The sequence below is a fragment of the Talpa occidentalis genome, unplaced genomic scaffold (assembly GCF_014898055.3).
Source record: "Talpa occidentalis isolate TD23 unplaced genomic scaffold, MPIMG_talOcc4v2.1 talOcc4.12, whole genome shotgun sequence".
NCBI lineage: Eukaryota > Metazoa > Chordata > Mammalia > Eulipotyphla > Talpidae > Talpa > Talpa occidentalis.
In genome coordinates this window covers 6,240,920-6,256,126 of record NW_023601212.1, presented here as the reverse complement: position 1 = coordinate 6,256,126, position 15,207 = coordinate 6,240,920, and the positions used below count along the sequence as shown (strand labels likewise).

Below are 15,207 nucleotides of genomic sequence, written 5' to 3'. Positions count from 1 at the left end.
GGGACAGCTTCATTTCGGGAAGATGAACTGTTCTGGCGATGGGTGGTGGGGGTGGCTGAATGAACTTCATGCTGCTAAGCTGTGCTTCAAAATGGGTAACACAGTAAATACTCCCACACACAGACCACCTGGGCTGCTTACAAGTGAACTTTAGAAACAGCTCATTGACAATTCCTTTTTTTTTTTTTAAGATTTATTTATGTATACAAGTACTGGGGTACAGGCCAGAGGTGTCCGGGGTGAGAGGATTCACCAGAGACAGTGGGGAACAGAACGGGCAGACCCACTGAAATACACAGCTGAGGGGAGCAGCAGGCAAGACAAGACAGATCTGTGCCTTGTGGGTCAGCTCCCTGGCGTGGGATGGCAGTGACTGCAGATAGCTTCACAGTCCTGTGCTTAACCCCTTGCGCCACCAGGGAGGCCTGACAATTCCTTCTGACTTAGGTTGCTTTGTCTCTGAAGCTGCGTACAAACCTGCTCTGTCCCCACTGATGGGCTTGCGATGCTAGTGGTAGTTCCCAGCTACAGAGGGTGCGTATTTCCGTCAGCTTTGTAAAAAACTCTGTTATTGCCCCACCTCTGCGCCCTCCTAGCAGCACCTGGCTGTGCTCTGGGAATCCATCTCAAGACGCCTTAAGACCTGCCTGTGCTGCCACTCGCAGCCAACCCCACGTCCCTGAGCTTGGTCGGCAATGGCTATTGCTCTGATGCCGGCCTTGGGGCTTCTGGAAGAAGGGCCCCTGACAGCTGTGTGGGGTCAGCGGGGGCTGGCGTTTACATGGCCCACTGGCCACCCTGACACCTATCAGCCAGGTCAAATCGTACCTGAAGATGCTTCTACCTGTGAAGCCATGGGAATTAGGCATGATTCTGCGCCCATGAATCTTTCTGCGAAACAGATGGGGCTGTTGTTACTAGCCCAGTGGTCTTTTCATCCCTCTTAGAGCCACCACGGTAGCAGCCAGGTTGAGCTGTTCTGCTTTTTGCTGTCAAAGCCTCTGCTTATCTAAGCCCAGTGTTGGCTGCAGGGTTCAGGAGCTGTTCTGTACCAGGAAGGCCTGGCCTTCCTCTCCCTGGCTGCGCGCCTCAGGACCGGGTGGGAGTCCCCTGTCAATTCTGCATAAAGTGACAAGTTGGGCCCGCTTGGCTGAGCTGTCACTGCCCTCCAGGGTAAGCCTGATGTGCGCCTGTGATGGGGGGCGGGGGTCAGCAGCAGGAGTTGGGGAGCATCCTCGCCTGGCTCTAAGCACTTGAAGCGCTATCTTAGATGGAGGCCACTGCCTCCAGGGTGCCTCATTCTGGAAAAAAATGAAATGAAATAGAAACATGTTCCTCAGGCACACCGGCCACTCAGGCACTCCACAGCCACATGGGACTGGGTGCTGCCTTAACAGACAACAGAGCTAGAAGCTGTGTGCAGGGGCTATTTGACAGCTAAGTGTCCTCACAACAGCCTGCCTCAATGGTCGCCAGGCTCATGTGGAAATTGGGGAAGCTGCTAAAGTCTTCTGCATCCCTGTCCCCTGCTACTGCCAGAGAAGACAGGCTTAGAGCAAAGACTTTATTTTAAGCAAAAGAGAATTTACCTCAAAGAACTGTCTCTTAACCTGAGATACTGCACCATGTACCTAAAGCCCAGGTCCAACCCGGCTTTCTGGAAATGCTAAAGGATCCTGAGGCCACTGTCTGGTTTCCAGCATGCACACTCCTGGTTTCAGAGTCCAGCAAGAGGTCACGCCTAGGTGACCAGACCTGAGCCAGGGTAAGGGCCAGTCAGCTTCTAGAAAGGTGGCCAACAGTGGCCATGACACAGTGCAGGAAGGAGAAGACCAGCGACAGACTGGCACAACCCAGGTGTTCTGAGCAAAGAACACAGGACAGTGTGGCCAGGTTCAGGGGTGTCCACAGGGACAGTGTGCCAAACTGAACCCCTGTTAGAAAAACTGGCCATATCTGGCCAGTGCCCTCTGCCACCCACTTGCCATGAACACTCACACCAGGGATTCAGACTGGGGCCGTATTGCTGCACCGTTGGTGCTATACCTGGACAGCCCCCTAGAGCCCTGGCCTGACCCCCACCTCCCCAGCTGCAGCCCTTAGCTGCTCTTCGTTGCAGCTGAGGTTAAGGCTGTCCGCAGACTCCACCATATTGGCTTCACGGCCCTGTTTCTCCAAGAGGCCGAGGCAGGGCAGGGCACTCCCACCCACAGATGATGACAGCGGATCTACTTCCTCCAGCTCCGAGTCAGAGTCATTTGAGGCAAGGTGCGATTCTGGGAAGCACGAGATAAAGGAGAAATGTCTGATCAGCAGGGGCACCCAGATGTACCCCTGCGACGCCACCCTTCCAGGCCGCTTCCACGCTCTGAGATGTCCCCCCCCCACCCCCCACCCCCGCAGATGGCAAGAGCAGAGCTTAATGCACAGCATCATTTCCACATTCAAGGGCCATGTTGTGGGCTTGGTGAAGCCTCAGAAGGTCATCTCTTTGTGTTTGCAACAGATGAAGCATGAACAGCCAACAAACATGGTTTCCATGGAAGGAATCCCCCTGAAAGGTGCAGCTTCTGGGCACTTCATGTGAACCCACAACATATCACCCGCCAACATGCTATCTACCCCATCGGGCACCCCAAACTTCTAGCCAAGCCCTTCTTCCCCCACGGCCACACAACTCACCTTGGCCTCCATCCTCAGCCTCCTCACATGCCCCGAGGTATGGCATTTGCTCGACCTCTTCAGCCTGCTGGCTGGATATTCCATCCTGCAGGGGCAGAACCGAGGTCAGGGAGGGACTAGATTTTGTGTCCTGTCTTCTAAATCAACCACAATTTTAAGATTTATTTATACAAGAACTGGGGTACAGGCCAGATGTGTGGGGGTGAGAGGATTCATCAGAGACAGTGGGGAACAGAACAGGCAGACTGACTGAAATACACTGCTGAGGGGAGCAGCGGGCAAGACAGGCGAGGTCTGCTGTGCCATATGGGTTGCTCCGTGGCCAGTGGGGATCAAACTGGCACTGCAGAGGCTGAGGACAGCTTCACAGTGCTGCGCTCAACCACCTGTGCCACCAGGGAGGCCCACCACAATTTTAAAACCCTACAAAAGTAACACCCATTGCATTGAGGATTTGAGGCCACCCATTCCCATGTTGTAACTAACCAATTGTCCAAGAAAGGAGACACCCTGGCCTGAAAGGCTGAACCCCAGTGCAGGCACCGACATGGAGCCATGTCCAGGCCTCAAATACCCACATCCTGCCTCCTGAAACCAGGAAACCTGCCACCCCAAATGCGAGTGACGCCGGTAGAGGGGTGAAAGCACGCAAGGAGGACTGCAATACAGGAACAAGATGTTGCCCAGAAATGAAACAGATGGTAGTTGTAGAAATGAAACCACTAGCGGGCCTCCCCGGTGGTGCAACAGTTGAGCGCTGGGTTGCGAAGCTGCCCGCAGCCTCTGCAGCGCCGGTTCGATCCCCGGCTGCTCCCCGGACACCAGAGGAGGGTCCCGCATGGCGCGCAGACCTCTCCTGCCGCCCGCTGCTCCCCTCAGCAGTGTACTTCGGTCCTTCTGCCTGATCTGCTCCCCGCTCTGTGAATTCTCTCACCCTCCCGCACTTCTGCCTGTACCCAGTACTTGCATAAATAAATAAATAAATCTTAAAAAAAAAAAAGAAATGAAACCATTAGCAAAGTGGCAAGTTGAACCCAGCAGAGCAACACAGGAGCTGGGATGAGGGCAGAGATGAGAATCGGGAGGGGCAGCACAGAAGGCAGAGATTTTTTTTTTTTTAAAGATTTATTTATTTATTTATACAGGCACTGGGTACAGTCAGAAGCGCGGGAGGGTGAGAGAATTCACCAGAGCCAGAGCGGGGAGCAGAGCAGGCAGAAGGACCGAAGGACACTGCTGAGGGGAGCAGCGGGCGGCAGGAGAGGTCTGCGCGCCATGTGGGACCCTCCTCGGGTGGCCGGGGAGCAGCCAGGGATCGAACCGGTGCCGCGGAGGCTTCGGGCAACTTTGCAACCCAGCGCTCAACCGCTGCGCCACCGGGGAGGCCCCGAGAAGGCAGAGATTTCTGATGTGAGTTTCAGAGGAGGTTGGAGGGGTAGCCACAGGGACTTTGCACTGCCAAGGCTTGCCCCCCAGACCTGAGCCCACATTTCATTCCTTCTTTGCTTAAGACACCTCAGAGGGGCCTCCTCTGGTGGCGCAGCGCTTGAGCACTTGGCTGCGAAGCTGCCCGCAGCCTCTGCAGCGCCGGTTCGATCCCCGGCCGCCAGCAAGGGTCCCACATGGTGCACAGACCTCTCCTGTCTCCCCGCTGCTCCCCTCAGCAGTGTACTTCGTCAGTCTGCCTGTTCTGTTCCCGGCTCTGGCTCTGGTGAATTCTCTCACCCTCCCACACTTCTGACTGTACCCAGTGTTTGTATAAATAAATAAATAAATCTTAAAAAAAAAACAAAGATCTCAGAGGCTGCCCAGCCATCCTGTCCAAACCAAGCATCTCCCTGTAGTTCCTCCAGGAGTGAGTGAGACTCACAGCGTCCCATAAATGCTCAGGGCATCCACCCCGCACCCAGCACAGTCTTGCGGTCCACCTGCCAACCTCACCTGGCCCGCAGGCACCTCGTCTGGCTCCTCCTCAAAGACCAGACTGTAGTGGGAGATGAGGGTCTCCACAATGCAAGCCTGGTGGGGATAGTCAACCAGGGAGGAGAGGGACACGGTGGCTTCCGTGGGCCGCGGCCGCAGCAGTGTGGGCCCAAACACGATACCCAGGTTCCCCGGAGTCATCTTGTTGTCCTGCTCCACCTCCACAATCCTGCGGGGCCAGAAGGTGCTGCAGTTGGTGCGCGCGGCTCCCCGGACACTGCCACCCTCACCCCCGCCGGGCCGGCCCTCACCTGCGCAGGTGCCGCAGCAGGTACTGCAGCGTGGCCCGGTTCTCGGGCGGCAGTTCCCTCAGGAGGTCCCGCAGCCGGCCCGCCATGGCGATGGACGCTGCCTCGCTCGCGGCGACGTCCGGCCGACCCCGGGACGCTGCCTTGGCTTCAGCCTCAGCCTTCAGATGGTCCTTGGCCAGCCCCACCAGCTCGTGGTAGAAGCGGAAGGAGATGAGCGGCTCTGGCAGCTGCAGCCCACGGTAGACAGTCGGGATCGGTGGGCCTGGCGCTGCCCGCGCCCGCCCTGACCTCGCCGCGGAACGCTGCCCGCAAGGCGGCCACCGCACCTGCCCCTGCCCCCGAGCTGGCCCCACGGCCCTGCCGGGCACTGGCCCCGCCCCCGCACGTGGCGGTCTGGCCCAGTCCCACCTGCGTCTCGCCTCCGCCCCTCTCACCTGGCGCAGGTAGAGTTTGAGGACGTTGCTGATGTCATGGGGCGGGGCCTGGGACAGCTCCACTAGCTCCTTGCCGTTTTCGAAGGCCTGGCACAGCTTCTCCACACGCGTCTTCACCCCGTTCACCCGGTAAATGCCCTGTGGGGGCCGCAGTCAGTCCAGGCCTGCGCCTACCGCCCCCGGCACCCCACCCACCGCCGAACCCCCACCGCTGTCCCCGTGGGGGTCACCTTAGTGCGCATAGCGCGCCGCTCGATCTCACTGATGCACTTCTTGATCACGAAGGGTATGAGGTCGGGGCTCCCGCGGGCTGCCTGGCCAAAGTCCTGGCCGAAGAGCTGCAGGCGCCCCTGCAGCTTCTTGTGGCCACACTGGATGGCCAGCGTCTCCAGACACTTCTTGTGACAGGCCAGGCAGCACTGGGGACAGCGCAGAGTGAGCCACCCTTCCCTGCCCCCACGCCAGTGTGATGTCACACATATGCCACCTCACACACACCCCACACACAACACACGCTCTAGACACACCGTACACACCACACGTACCCCTTGTGGGCCCTGCCCCTGCTGGCTGCCCACCCCCTCGGCCCCACTCACCTCCTCGCACTCAGCGCCCTGGAAGTACACGTAGCTGTTGCATTCCCGGCACTTGGCCGGTGTGCGGAGCTTGCGGAGCCGGTGGGTGCGGGCCGCCTTGGACAGCCCTATGTTCCGGAAGGGCCTGTTGGGCATGGTCACTGGCAGCTCGGGAGCCATGCCATTGAGGTCAGCTGTAGAACAGGCTGACAGTCAGCCTTGCTGAGGCAGTTAGAGCCAGGCCCACAGGGCAAAACCCCTCGTCTCTCCCACCACCGCCCAGGTTGGAGGGACCCCTCACTTTGCTCTAAGGCTGACGCCCCTGCACTGCTCTCCTGGACTGCAAGCTCCTCACTGAAGGACAGGGTGCCAGGGGATGAGGTCCGCTCTAGCTGCTTAAAGTCCCCTGAGCAGGAACAAAGATGTCAGACACCCTGAGCCAGGAGGGACCAGGTCAAGGGTCTGCCAGATGCTCCCCCAGGGCACACACCCCAGGGGTGCCCTGCCCCCAATGACCCACGAAAGGAAGGGCAGCAGTTCTCCGACCGAGTCCAGGGAAGCCCCTCCACCTGAGCCAGAGGCGGGGTCCAGGCTGCCGTCACACTCTGACATGGAGACTGGCCTTGACTTGTGCACCTGCTGTCCGTGCCCACCTGGGGAAGGGAGTTCTCTGCTGATGGACTGAGGGCTGCAGGGGAGGGGGTGGCAGTTGCTCCGCATCCTGCCTGCACTCACCACTGTCCTCCTTGGCAAGTGCCCCTTCTGCTGGGGGGCTGCTGATGGCCTCTGACCCCACACCGTCACCTCCATTGAAGCTGCCCTTGCGGACACGCATGACTGGAGACCTAGTGGGAAAAACAGCCAGGAAGAGAAGTCATGATGGGGTCACAGAGGCCTCGTCGGGGTTGCCCCTCTCAGTGGGAAGCCCTGGCCTCCATGCCTGGCAAACTCCGTACCAAGTGATGGCCGAGACATGGGGCTCAAAGTCGTACTGCACTTCTGGCTCCTCCTCGCGCTGCAGCTGGCGCACATAGGAGGCGTACTGCTGGCCCGGGTCGTACAGCTTGCTGCTCTCGCACAGATTCTGGAAGTGCACAGGGAGCGGCGTCGTCTGCATGTGCATCATCTGGTGGTAGGAGATGGTGACCTGCGGGGCGGACAGGGTAAGGAGGCTAGACTGGCACGGCCCCGCCCACCTCAGCTGCGAGTAGGCAGGAGTGCCCCCCCACACACACACACCGACTTGATGGTCATGTCGCTCTGCCGGATGACCTCCTGGATCTGCCGCAGAGTGGTCACCTTGGTGTCCTCCAGCTCCTGCTTCTGTGTCTTCGCATCTGCTATGCAGGTGCGGTACGTGGCCATGGATTCCTCTGCCTGGGGTGGGGTGAGCAGGATGTGGGAGAGTTCAGCCTGGGGTTCAGCGTTCAGTGCATCACCAGGCCAGACACAGATAGAGTCAGCAGAAAAGGGTCAGAAGGCGTTCCCGGGGTGATGCTCAGCTGGTGCAAAAGCCCCAGTGGGAAATTTCCCACAGTGCACCAGGAAACCAGTAGGGGGTCTTGTCCTCTGAGCCTGCTCCAACACCCTCACCTTGTTCTTGGCTTCCTCCTCCACGCGTCGCCGCTTATCCAGGGTCTTGGATGCAGAACCCCCAGCCCCAGGCCCAGCGCCGGGCTGTTCTTCCTCAGCCCTGGCCACCATGAGGCGGGCCTTGTCATGTTCATCACAGCGCTGAATGTAGGTCTGTTTGGCCTTGCGCAGGTTGGTCTCTGCATCTTGCTGCAGTGAGAGAACAAGGGGGCCAGTTCCAAGCCCATCCTCCGAGAAGGCTCAGTCTCTGCGACTCCTCTCTCCCTTCCTACCCACTCTGCCACCCACATCTCTTGCACTAAGATTCCATATTCCTGCCCCAGAACCAACACCCACAACGGGACCTTGGGAGGCACAGTATCTGGTGTGCCCATTTAACAGCCCAGCAAACTAAGGCATAGCTAAGCCTGACAAGGCATGAGCTACATCAAATGCTGATGAAAGTCACAGTGGGGTGACTTGTGGTTTTAATTCTTTCATTTTCCTTCTTTCAGATGAGAACAGTGAGGCCGCCCAGGCAGGAAGTCAAGCACCCTTCAGGGGTGTCAAGGAGAGCACTTAAGTCAATACCCAGTGGGCTCCTGGGGACCACACCTCACGGCCTGCACCACTGGAGGCTTAAACATAAGGAAAAGAATTCAGAGAAGTGAGTTTATGCCAGGAGAAACCATGGGAGAATTAAAGAAAAGTAACCTCAGTATGGGAAAGGCCTTTCAATGAGTGACATAAAATAGAAAGCCCCTACTAGCAATCAAAATACTACTAATAATCATACAGGCAAAAAATATACCACAGGTGGGCCTCCCTGGTGGCACAGGGGTGAAAGTGCTATCCAGCTATCGCCAGCCACTGCAGTAGAAGTTCGATCCCTGGCCAGCCAGGGAGCAACCCACATGGCGCAGCAGATCTTTCCTGCCTCGCCCGCTGCTCCCATCGGCAGTGTATTTCAGCAGATCCGCCTGTTCTGCTCCCCACTCTGTCACTGGTGAATCCTCGCACCCCACCCCCCATATCTCTGGTTTACACCCCAGTTCTTGTATGCATAAATAAATACATCTTTAAATATATATATTTATACACACTACAGGTAAAATACAAAGACAACAAAGGGAGAGATAGGGAAACCAAGGGTTGGGTTCTCTAATATGTAAAGAGGTCTGAAATATCAATAAGAAACATGCCACTATCCAACCCAAAGTGAGAAAAGGATATAAACCCAGAGCTCATGAAGAAGGAAAAGCATGGCAATGGCACAAGAAGTATTTCATACACTCACACCCCATGACCACACTATTCCATTCTGGACACTGATTGGAGATAATGCCTCGTCATACTGAGAGACAGGGGCTTCACAGCAGTGACATTTGTAACACCAACAACTCAGCCACAACAAAGTGTCCATTGATAGGGATTTAGTAAAAAAAGCCACTGGGTCATCACAGCCCAGTACTAGGAGCCAAGAGAAAAGGCTGAGGATGCTTTGCACGGGCTGACATGGTGTGAGCGTCTGCAGCACGGGCACTCAGCACAGTGTACAGAAAGGGGCAGATGTGTATTTGTGAGGACGTGCAGGAAAAAGCCACAGGGCTCTGTGCAGAGGGGAGGGGGGACTTTTCACCAAAGACTCCGCTAACCTAGTTACAAAGCAAATAAAAGATACTCATGCCTTTAAAACAACCCCCAAAAAACCACAAGAAAACACCCCAAAACTGGGACCATCCAGGAGATGCAACAGAGACTTTCAGTGTCCCTCCAACCCAGATCTGCTCTTTGCAACCACCATTTCTCCCCCTTCATGACCTGACCAGTGAGCACTGGGAGGCCTGGCTCCTCCCCGTGAAGTTGGGGTAACGGGGCTAGAGCATCCCTGACGCAGGATGTGCACCAGCCTGCCCGCCCCGGCCACCCAGGCCCACCCCACCCCCACAGTACCAGCTTCCTCTGGGCTCGGTGCCACATCTCCTTGATCTCCTTCCTGCGCTTCTCATGCTCCATTCGCCGCAGGTTCAGAGGCTGGGGCGAGAAGGGCTGTGAGTGGGGACCCTGACACTCCCACCCAGCCTGCCCTCTAGGGTGCTGCCCACCTGTATGAAGGTCTGGGTCTGTAGTGTGCTCACGGCCTGCGCCAAATTATGGCCAAACTCCAGGTCCTGCTCCAGGGCCAGTGAGTAGATGGACAGGAGGGGCATGTGGGGCTGTGGGGGAGCAGCAGTCACAGGGTGAGTGGTAGGAGGGGGACCTGGCATTTTAAACCTCCAAGGCAGCCCGCTTACCTCCCCAACCCCTTCAGCTGTCATCAGCATAGACAGGAGACGCCTACCCTCGGCCCTTGGCGGTGGGACCGAGACTCACACTCAGGCCTGGGGACCCTGCTCGCGCCTGGGCCCTACCTCCTGCAAGACGCTCTGTCGGCAACTGTGGGCGATCTTCTGCACGCCTTTGGCAAACTCCATCTCTGAGGGTGGGAAGGTGTGTGAGTGCAGGGGCGAGGGGAGGGTGTGTGAGTGCAGGGGCGAGGGGAGGGTGTGTGAGTGCAGGGGCGAGGAGAATGCACAGACCCTCCCTGGGGACAGCTCTCACCCAGCACCGTGCGCTTCTCCAGGTAGCCGATGAGGTCCTTCATGTACTTGGCCATGTTCTTGGCGTACTGCAGCGCGGCGTCCACACCCCCCTCACAGCGCTGCAGCAGCATGTCCACCTCCTCGGGCGGTGGGCAGCCTGCGGGGGGGCGTGATCAGTCCTGGTCTCCCACTCCCAGGCCGCCCTCAAACTCAGTCCCCCGCACTCCACCCACCATTCAGGTGAGGGGGGACTCACCCGCATCACAGTCCTCAGCGCTGGCCTGGGCACTCTCACCCCCCTGTCCGTACAGGTTCTCCATGGACTGTGCAGAAGGAAGACAGGTGAGTCCAGCCCCGCGCTGCCTGATGCCACCTTAACAGATCTAGCCAGCCCCTCCCCTGGACAAAAGGACGCTGCGGAGCGCGCTGTAGAGACCGGGTGTGACTCAGCCCTCCCTGCCCGCCTCACCCGTGCAACCGCTGAGCCAGCCCTGCTTACCTGGCTGGGGTCCCCGGGGGGCACTGACAAGAGGGTGCTGCTGTCCACTTCACCCATGAGGAACTCAGACACCCTGCGGGTCAGGAGGTTGGCATCAAGAGGCACGTGGGCCCCCACACTCCCACCCCTGCGCCAACCCCACAGTCCCCACACTCACGTGCTGCTGAAGGTGACAGCAAGAGTTTCCAAGGCTTTCTCAAACTCCTGCTTGTCCAACTCATTGTTGCACTCGTAATGGAAGCCTGGGGGGCAGAAACAAGGACTCAGGGGTTGGCCCATTCTAGGGGGCCATTCCTCAGCAACCAACTACGGGGAGCCCTCAGGCCGGGAGAGCATCGCAGAAGTCGTGTCCAGCAATCTCTTATGAACCCTTTAATACCCACTTTACATGTCCCACTCCCCCAGAAAGCCCGATCAGACAGAGTCACTCTGCCCATCCTGGCCCACTGACCTCTGACCCTGGCCATGAGGTTGCCAGCGGCTGTGAGTGTCTCCATGGTGTTCAGCAGTGGATACTTGCCGATAAGCTGGCGGAACACTCGTAGGGCATCGTATAGACGCTCATGGGCCATGGGCCCCCGCGCCTCAAGGAGGTCTGCTGGACAGAGCAAAGATAAGCAGGGAGGGAGGGAGGGTTGCAGCCCCAGGGAGAGCCTGCCCACCCCTCCTCAGAGCCCCTCTCCAGGGGGCAAAACAGGAGGGACAGGGCAGCTGCCTGAGGCTCACTGAGTACTTAGGTGGACACTGGCCCTCTCTGGGCTGCTGACCAGGTTAACAAGGGCAGATCTTGGCCTCGACAGTCACTTCTGCTGAGACTGCTCTGTCCTTGTCTGGCAGAAAGCAAACCCCTGCTTGCGCTTCAAGTTGCAATGCTGGGGCCCCTCTTCTTGCAGCCCCGACCCCTCAGGACCACACACAGCTCTGTCCAGCCATCTCCCTGCCCCATTTGCCGGGCACAGGCCTCAAGCCCTCCAGCGTCTCCCTCTCTCCCAACAGGAGCTGGGCATCATCCCATTTTGCAGATAAGGACGCTCGAGGCGGGGATGGGAATGAGCTCACGCACCACGCAGTGTCTCCCTCTGCCCTAGCTCTGCAGGTAGAGGCCCTGCCTGGCTTTACCTCAAGGGCAGTGGGAATCATAGGAGTTGGCAGACTAGGGAAGGGTGGAGGTCAGATTTGTGTCTTTGAGGTTTTAAATTGCTCTATCTAAAAAAAGAGAGAGAGAGAGAGGAAAAAAGAAACCTGAAAACAGATCCCTTCCAGGCACTGAGGACCCCTGCTGAATGCCACCCCCAGAGGGACCCCCCCAACAGGGTCACTGGCCCTAGATACAACCTGCTGCGCTCCCCCAGTTCTGGGCCTTGGCTACCAAATACACTCACCGCTTGAATCCAAGGCCAACTCCAGGGAGCCGGCTATGGGGAGACCCGCTGTGCCCCTTCTGGGACCTTCCTTCCTGTATCTCCTCCCACTGCGGCCAAGGTCTTCCCACTGGGATCCACGCCATCTCCCCCCAGCCAGGAAGCTGGTCGCAGGCAAGATCCTTCAGCAGCCGGCACATGCGGCCTGGGCACGGCTCAGGACACTGAGCTGAGCCTCTGCATCCCCAGCTGGCTGGCCGACGACACCGCAGAGGCCATGTGCTTCACCCAGGCTGTGAGGCCCAGCGCCCTGCACCCTCACCTCTGGCAGCACACAGTCCAACACGGGGTGCAGGTGCGGCGCTCCGGCCTGGGACACTGAACTCACAAGATGAGGAGACTGACAGGTGGCCCTGCTCATGACCAAAGTGGCTCCGTCCTGAGGCCTCACCCAGATGAAGGCGGGAAACTGAGGCCCAGAGCCAAAGCCCAGGAAGTGAGGACGCCCTAGGAAAGGCCAGGTGGCCCCAGGAAACGGAGCCGAACTCAGGTGAACCCTGGTGCCAATCACCTCCTGAACTGCAGGGGGTCCCCACGACTCATTGTTGGGTCCCCACGACTCGTTGTTGGGCTGACTGTGCCCCCAACAATCGCAGTGTGCGAGGATGTGTTACAGTGGCGGCGGGCACACTGTCGCGCCATTTCACAGACAGGACCCCTGAGGCTTAGAGAGGGAGGGGACCTGTCTGGGTCTCACAGCCCGCAGGCAGGGGCAGATTTCTCCCCGGGCTCTTCCCTGCACACCCAGAGCGGCTCCCACCTCCCCAGCTCTGGCCCCACTTCCTGCAGAAGGCCCTCGGCCTCAGCCCCTCCCAGGCCTAGCCTCCAAGGCAGCGCCAGGATCAGGATCGGAAAGGAACTGAGATTAGAGAGTTTCCCCAGGAAATGCAAGGCACCGCCTCTGAGACCAGATAACCCCCGGGGACTCCCACCCCCACCCAGCAGGGGCCAGGCCTCCTGTGCAGAGCTCAGCATGGGCGCCCTGAGAGTTCAGGCTACGAACAGGCCCGAGCTGAATCCACTCTGGTCCCTCCTGGTGGGTGAGCCAGGGTCAGGCCCTGCTCGGCCTCAGTTTCCTCATCTGTCAAACAGACACCTGGGGGAGCTGCTCAGAGGGCTTGGCAAGGCCCCGACACTGTGGTTTCCGGAACAGTGCGCTAAGACAGACTGTGGGGCCACGAGGTGCCCTCCGGGCTACCAGGGATAAACAGGAAGCAGATGAGAATAACGGGGGAGGAAGCCGCTTGTCAGGGCGCAGCGTGGAGGAGAAAGGAGCGGGCAACCACACCCCCAGCGACTCTGCTCACTTGCCGGTATGCCCCCCCATCACCCTCCATCCCAGATCTCGGGCCGCGCCAGTCCACCTGTTCCCAGCCCAGACTGACCTGGCCCCACCGCTGCTCTCTACCTCCAGGACTCACCACCACCCTCGGGGCCTTCTGCCTTCAGCCTTGCCCTCCTCAAACCAGAGACACCCAAGCCTTGTTCCCTCAAGTGCATCTCTACTTCACGTCTGAGTCTCTGCACACCGTCCCTCTGCCAGGCCTTTCTCTCCTAGTTCCACCAAACTCCTACACGTCCCTCCGAGATTTAGCTGCCAATGCCTTCTACAACACTCTTGTTGCAACCCTCTTCTAAGCCTGCTTGGCAATACCCCAGGGGTGAGGCCCGTGTCTGCCCTGCTCCCCCAGACCTCACCGTCTTGCAAAACACACTCCTTGAGGTTGTCAAGGCCCTTGGCAAAGCGGGAGACGTCCGCCAGCAGCTGGGAGATGTCCTCGGCGGCATCAAGACTGAGACCCTCCACGGGCACCTCGGGGCTGGCCACTGACAGTGGGCTACGGTGGCCCCGGCCCAGTGTCCAAGTACTGGTACCAGACAGCGGGAAGCCGGCAGCGCTGGCATGGCGGCTCAGGCTGGTGGGCCGCTTGAGCGTGCCCGTGGCCTTGATGTTCGAGGCCAAACTGGGTGGCTCTAGGCTGGATCCAAGAGACACCGCGTCGGCCCCATCTCTCTTGGGCAGCTCCTGGGAGGGTGAGAGGAACTGGTAAGTCAGGTGCTCCAGCCAGGCACTGCCTCGGTTTCCCCAGAAGTGAATTGAGACTCTGGAGGATCTTCAGCCTGACCCTCCGAGGGTCCAGGGTCAGGGGCTGAGATTTTGTACCAGCCCCTCCCACACCTGTTACCCAACATCCTCTTCTCCACCGCTTTCACAAACAACCGACTTCTACCCAAACCACAGGCAGGGGTGGGGCGGCTGCAGGGTGGGGGAGGAGGCACCCCACTTCCTGGTTGGGGGGGAGAGATGATCAGTAGAGACTCCCTCTCTCTTGTAGGCCCCTCAGGCTGCTGCACACACACTTCCTTGTAAAGACACTACTGTAAAGACACTACTGTTGATTCCTGTAGCCTAAGAGTCCCTGAAACCTACAGGCCCTCCCAAACTTGGTAGACACTAGAGTCCTGGAGACACTCCCCAGGCCCTTACACACATGAATCCCATTAGATGCTCCATTTCCCCTATAAACCTGTATCCCAATAACACACAGCCAATGGCACTGGAACCCCCCCCCTTCACTAATTATCGTCCTGGAGTCCCAGACCCAATGCTAACCCCACCCTGTCATCCTCCCTACCCACTCCCTGGGCCTAAAAGTCAGCCCTGGGCCCAATGGCCGCATGGGCCACCCCAAAGGGCTCTTACCACGAGCTGAACGCCAGGGCCCCAGCCTGTTCTCCAAGACCCCCGCCGTCTAGCCCGGTGTGGGCTGTAGCTAGCACAGGACCCCTGCCTCCAGCCCAGCATGGCGGCGATGCCGGCCGCTGGGTGCAGAGAGCCCCTGTCCCTGCGCCTGATGGCCTGATGTCTCCCGAGGTCCCCCGCCGCTCCCCCCCCCCCCCGCAGGGCTCACTTACCCCTGAGAGCTGCTGCGGGCTGGGGCTTCCCGCCCGGTTCTTTTTGGAGATGGAAGGGGTTTTCATGAGCTCCCGCTTCTTCCTGGAGAACATGGTGGGGTGGGGGCCCGGTATCCGAGGGGGCGGCCTGGGGACGGCAGTCGGGGGGCCTCAGCGCAGCAGCTCCCGGCACTGGCGGCCCGGAGACCACATTGTCTCGGGCCACCCCCTCCCCAGTTGTCAGGAGCACGTGACGGCCCGGCCCTCACGGCCAGGCGCTCATCCCACAGGAACAGCCTCCCGAGGAGGCAGC

At 59.0% G+C, this 15,207-nt stretch overlaps 1 protein-coding gene across 3 annotated transcripts; it reads right to left on the bottom strand.

Annotated features, from left to right (window-relative positions):
- Positions 1-190: 190 nt before the first annotated feature.
- Positions 191-15,193, bottom strand: ARHGAP45 (Rho GTPase activating protein 45). Of its 3 annotated transcripts, none has more exons than XM_037504905.2 (23): positions 14,916-15,193; positions 13,698-14,025; positions 11,030-11,176; positions 10,736-10,820; positions 10,579-10,651; positions 10,336-10,402; positions 10,099-10,236; positions 9,909-9,973; positions 9,603-9,713; positions 9,451-9,531; positions 7,519-7,707; positions 7,165-7,302; positions 6,882-7,072; positions 6,661-6,770; positions 6,495-6,578; positions 6,227-6,331; positions 5,947-6,119; positions 5,581-5,769; positions 5,351-5,488; positions 4,917-5,143; positions 4,624-4,834; positions 2,683-2,767; positions 191-2,276 (listed from the first exon to the last, which is right to left on the bottom strand). In XM_037504905.2, exons 1-23 carry the CDS (start codon positions 15,006-15,008, stop codon positions 2,059-2,061), a joined length of 3,246 nt encoding a protein of 1,081 aa, XP_037360802.1. In that variant the 5' UTR covers positions 15,009-15,193; the 3' UTR covers positions 191-2,058. The 3 variants fall into 3 exon arrangements, with proteins under 3 accessions (XP_037360802.1, XP_037360803.1, XP_054548982.1); XM_037504906.2 differs by having other exon boundaries at positions 11,030-11,173; XM_054693007.1 differs by lacking the exons at positions 13,698-14,025; positions 14,916-15,193 and adding an exon at positions 11,961-11,993 and having other exon boundaries at positions 11,030-11,173.
- Positions 15,194-15,207: the final 14 nt, after the last annotated feature.